We start from the raw sequence: 4,882 nt of genomic DNA, 5'->3' as shown, positions 1-4,882 counted from the left end.
GTGCACTGCCTGGTCCCCACCATCATCAGTGATGAGCGTGGTAGGCTGACAGCTATGGTCAGGATGCTGGCCTGGGCCCGGGAACAGAATTATTCCTTGAGTTAGTTGAAAGAGTTGTTCAGTATGGAACTCATGACTTTGGAGTCCTGTACAGGGTACTCACCAAGAGTAAATGGATTTAGCATTAGGGTCACAAGACCATGGGCCATATATCTAAAAGATGGAGCCCAGCTGTGAAGACTAGAGTCTGCCAATCCACCTCTTTTAATGTGGGTAATATTATAGCCCAGATCTTGAGTATGTGGTTTGATAATTTATGTGTGTACAAGGTCAGACCGTTAAGTTAGTGAGTTAGTCATCCTAGATAAAGTGTTGATACCTCATTGCTAAATTTCATCATGGTCACCTTCAAGACACTCCCCTGGGAAGCTGTGCAGCAATGCCAGGGCCTACTCCACCCTTTAAAACACTTTTTCTAGGAAGAATTTATGAACTTAATTGTCAGATCTTATAGAAGGACAGCTCTGATGGCCATTCCCCCAAGGAAGTACCTCAGAGAGGAGACCATACCGATAGTCCCCAGTGAGGTATGTAGCACTTTTTCTAGAATGAGTTCATGAACTTAATTTTCTGGCCTCGTGTGTGTATATATATGTGTATATGCACATAAAAAGAAAGTTATAAAGAAATGGAAATGAATGCTATGGATAGTATTATAGTATTGGGGCTGTTATAACCAAATACCACAGACTGGTTGGCTTATAAATAGTAGGAATTTCTTTATCAAGTTCTGGAGACTGGAAAGTTCAAGATCAACTCAGCAGCAGATTCAGGGTCTGGTAAGGCCTCCATTTTGGTGTGTAGATGGCTGTTTTCATGCTGTGTCTCCGCATGTTGAAGGAACAAAGGCCATCTCTGGAGTCTTTTGAAAGGACACTAACCTCATTTATAAGGGCTGCACCCAATGACCTAATCACTGCTGAAAGGTCCCACTTCCTGATACCAAAACACTGGGATTAGGATTTCAACATATGGATTTTGTAGGGATGTAAACATTCCCCACATCATACAATATAGAACTAAAAAGCAGACTTGGCATCCTTCACAAAATTATAAATATGTTTATGAACTTAAAGAGTGGATATCAATATAATTGAAAAATATCAAATTCAGGGTCTTGCTGGGAGAACCATAGATGTTTTATTCACTCTTGTACCTGAGATTTGTGTGGTTGAAAGTTCCTTATTGTCTCTTTAGTATTACATTTATTGTTTTGCTTCCCATAGACATGAAGCCATTATTATCTCAGGAACCGAAATGGCCAAACATATCCAGAAAGAAATTCAGCAAGGTGTGGCGTCCTGGATTTCCCTTGGGAACAGAAGACCTCACCTCAGCATCATTTTGGTGGGAGACAACCCAGCAAGCCATACCTACGTCAGGAATAAGATAAGAGCTGCCTCTGCTGTAGGTGAGTATGTGTTTTAGTTGTAATTGTTACTAAATTTGTTTTCCTTTTTTACTTTAAAGTGTGATAATTATGACTGAAAGATATCAAGTATGTACCATTTGAAGAACATGTATTAGATATTTTTAAATTACAAAAGTTATGGTAATGTCTTACTATTTTTCTTTAAATTCTTTACATGCTCAATTCAGTGTGATTTCATATCCTGTGATAAGATACAAGAGGAATAAAAGCCCATTTCCATTACATGTGCTTTAATCAAATAATAAACCTGGCCCCTTCACTTTGTCAATTGTGGCCTAATGGTGGTGGTGGTGGCACTTTGGCTCTCTTCAGATGTGCTGATAGTAGCTTATTACAATAAGTGCAGGTCGCCACAAAGGAAGCTTGGTCACAGAGTGCGTGTGAATCTAAAGAAAAAGTCCCAGCACTCCACGAGGAATCCCTCCTGATGACGCGTGACAAGCCCTCTTTGTAGAGGGCCTTCTCTCCCCGTAGGGCCAGACATCATTCATGGTGTCTTATTCTACAAAGGATAGAATGAATGAAAACTGTGAATGAACAGCCATGTCTTGTTTAGTCCAGTGACTTTCTTCACTTGTTTTTCTTCCAGGTATCTGTAGTGAGCTTATTCTAAAGCCTAAGGAGGTTTCCCAGGAAGAGCTTTTGGATATAATTGATCAATTGAACATGGACCCGAGAGTCAGTGGTGTGTTAGTTCAGTTACCACTGCCAGGTACATAATGCTTTTGTGTGTGTCTGGTTTGGCTGGTGAGAGGACGTCTTCCAGCATTATATTGAGGCACTGCCAGTGATTTATAAAATATGTTAAGTGCTGGGCACGGTGGTGCATACCTGTAATCCCAGCGCTCTGGGAGGCCAAGGTGGGTGGATTGCCTGAGCTCAGGAGTTCAAGACCAGCCTGCGCCAGAGCAAGACCCTGTCTCTAAAAAATAGCCAGGTTTTGTGATAGATGCCTGTAGTCCCAGCTACTTGGGAGGCTGAGGCAAGAGAATTGCTTGAGCCCAAGAGTTTGAGGTTGCTGTGAGCTGTGACGCCATGGCACTCTACCAAAGGGGACAAAGTGAGACTCCATCTCAAAAATAAATAAATAAGTAAATAAATGAATACAATATGTTCAGAAGGCCACTTGCTATTATCCTAGTAGGTATAACAGGTGTTGGTTTCTGAATGATTTCTGCATATAGTGACAACAAACTGGAAATTTAGGCATCAGCCATACACAGAGTTCGGCTTCGGGACCATGAAAATGACCGTATGAGTTGAAACCAGGAAAAGTAATCCTAATAATCTGTGGGAGAAATGACAATTTTTCTGTGACCTTTAGAATTTTTTGCCAAAGCACTAAAAACTTTCCTACTGTGGTTTATGAATGTATCAGGAAGTCAAAAGTTAGTAAAACTGATATTCAGTATATTGTAATTTAAAACATTAGAAATATTGCGAATTAAAGTGATTTATTTGCAAAAACCTTATAAGGAGCAGTTTGACAGTGTCTGCCTTCCCCTTCTGTAACTTAGGGTGTGGGGCCCACAGCTTTTTCTATGCCTTAGTGAGCTGGGTTGTCATATTCCTTTCTAAGTTTTGATTAGTTTCCAATATTTTGTACCTAAGTGAAATATTTCTGATTCTTTAATGTGAAGTCTTACGTTTGTGTCACCACTTCTGGGACATTGTCATTCTTTTTGTCTTGATGATTTGTGTGTATCAGTTTACCCTCACTGGGTCCCTCTGGCTGTAGAGTCAACATTCCATGGTCAATGGCTTTTTGTACATTCAGTTAGAGCCCCGTGGTACAGCTCCACTGAACTGGGGTCCTAGTGAAGCGACTGTCTCCTGTTCTTTGTGTTCATCAGGCTTTTCAACACAGCTCTCACTCGCGCTTCCTGCAGGCTGAGGTTTCTCCTGTCTCTGCTTTGCCCTCCCCCTTTTCAGATCTTCTGCTCACGTCCACTTTCTGTTCCAGTGTAACTACGTTTCGTTTCTTTACATGCTGCTTTTGAGTCCCCACTTTCTGTGGGTTTATCTCAGGGAGACATGGAGAGGGCACCCTGTGCTATCTGTGTTTGAACAATAACAAATGTGCAGTGACCAGACATCGGTGGCCTTTGAGAGAAGTGCCCTGCCGTGATTGCTGTCCGGTCCTGGCGCTTATGTGTTATTTACATAGTGGTCTGTGGATATTCAGTTGACATCAATTAACTGATAGCTAGAATTTGAACTTTGTTGTCAGAGGACTGTTACTACTTAACTAAGGTGTCGTTCTGAAATCTGTGCATTTTTGAACTGTGAAAGCTAAGACTGGGAGTACACATGGAATATAAGTGTCAGTAGTTTTGAGTTTAAGTTTTAACCAACAATTATATAGGATGCAGAAAATAAAGCTTTATGATGCTACTGTATGGAATCTTTATATGGTTCTTAATATTGCCTTTATATAATGATGAAACTTAATATCCTAGTATATGGCACAGCTTTTGTGCTGTTTAAATTGTGCCAAAAATCCATACTTATAATTCTTTTCCTATAATATAGCTACATTGAAAGAAAAATCATCAAGCTGGGAAAGAACTTACTAGTTATTAAGGTTTCCCCCTGAGGGAAATGCCTTGATAGGTAGAATCACCATGTGATCCAGCAATCTCACTTCTGGGTATATGGCCAAAGGAAAGGGAATCAGAATGTCACAGGGATATCTACATCCCCATGTTCACTATAGCATTATTTATAATTGCCAAGATATAGAATCAACCTAAGTGTTCATCAGTGGATGAATGGATAGAGTAAATGTCATATAAATACACAAAGAATACTGATCAACTTTTCGGAAGAAGGAAATCCTGTCATTTGTGACAACATGCAACCTGGAGTATGTTATTCTAAGTAAATAAGCCAGAGACAGAAATACAAATATTGCATGGTCATGAGATCATGAGAATCTAAAAACCTTAAACTTATGGAAACGTAGAATAGAGGAAAACATGGAGTGGAGTGGTAGTTATCAGGGACTGGGAGGGCATTGTGGAGACATTATTGAGATGATACAGAATTTTAGATAGGATGAATAAATTCATGTACAACATGGTGACTGTAGTTAATAATGACATGCTAACTTCTGAGAAGATACATTTTAAATGTTCTAACCCTAAAAAGTATGTGGAAATTCTAGGTGGGGATGATGACTGGTTAGAGACATATCATCTTAGAAGGAAAGGTTTTAGATACAACATAGTGTGGGTGTAATGCTGAGGGAAAAGTGCCGGGACCTACCGGGATCCCACTGGAGGAAGCTGCAGGACAGACCAGGAAGGAGCAAGGTGCGGGCAGAGGGCAGTCACTGCAAAACTGGGGCCCCGTGGGCTGCCGGGCAGACCAGGAAGGAGCAAGGTGCGG

General features: G+C 40.7%; 1 protein-coding gene across 2 annotated transcripts in view; it reads left to right on the top strand.

Annotated features, from left to right (window-relative positions):
• Positions 1–4,882, top strand: part of MTHFD2L (methylenetetrahydrofolate dehydrogenase (NADP+ dependent) 2 like) — a 128,506-nt gene that overhangs the window by 29,376 nt on the left and 94,248 nt on the right. Inside the window, exons 2-3 of one of the 2 annotated variants that reach the window (XM_012805374.2) lie at positions 1,287–1,471; positions 2,082–2,204. In XM_012805374.2, coding sequence (XP_012660828.1) covers positions 1,318–1,471; positions 2,082–2,204 — 277 coding nt within the window. In that variant the 5' untranslated portion in view covers positions 1,287–1,317. Of the gene's footprint in view, positions 1–636; positions 1,472–2,081; positions 2,205–4,882 lie in introns of those variants that run through there. The other variant, XM_012805373.2, reaches the window with a different exon arrangement.

This window comes from Otolemur garnettii, unplaced genomic scaffold, assembly GCF_000181295.1.
Source record: "Otolemur garnettii isolate 467f Iridium unplaced genomic scaffold, OtoGar3 scaffold00039, whole genome shotgun sequence".
Taxonomy (NCBI): domain Eukaryota; kingdom Metazoa; phylum Chordata; class Mammalia; order Primates; family Galagidae; genus Otolemur; species Otolemur garnettii.
This window is presented reverse-complemented; position numbering and strand designations above follow the sequence as displayed.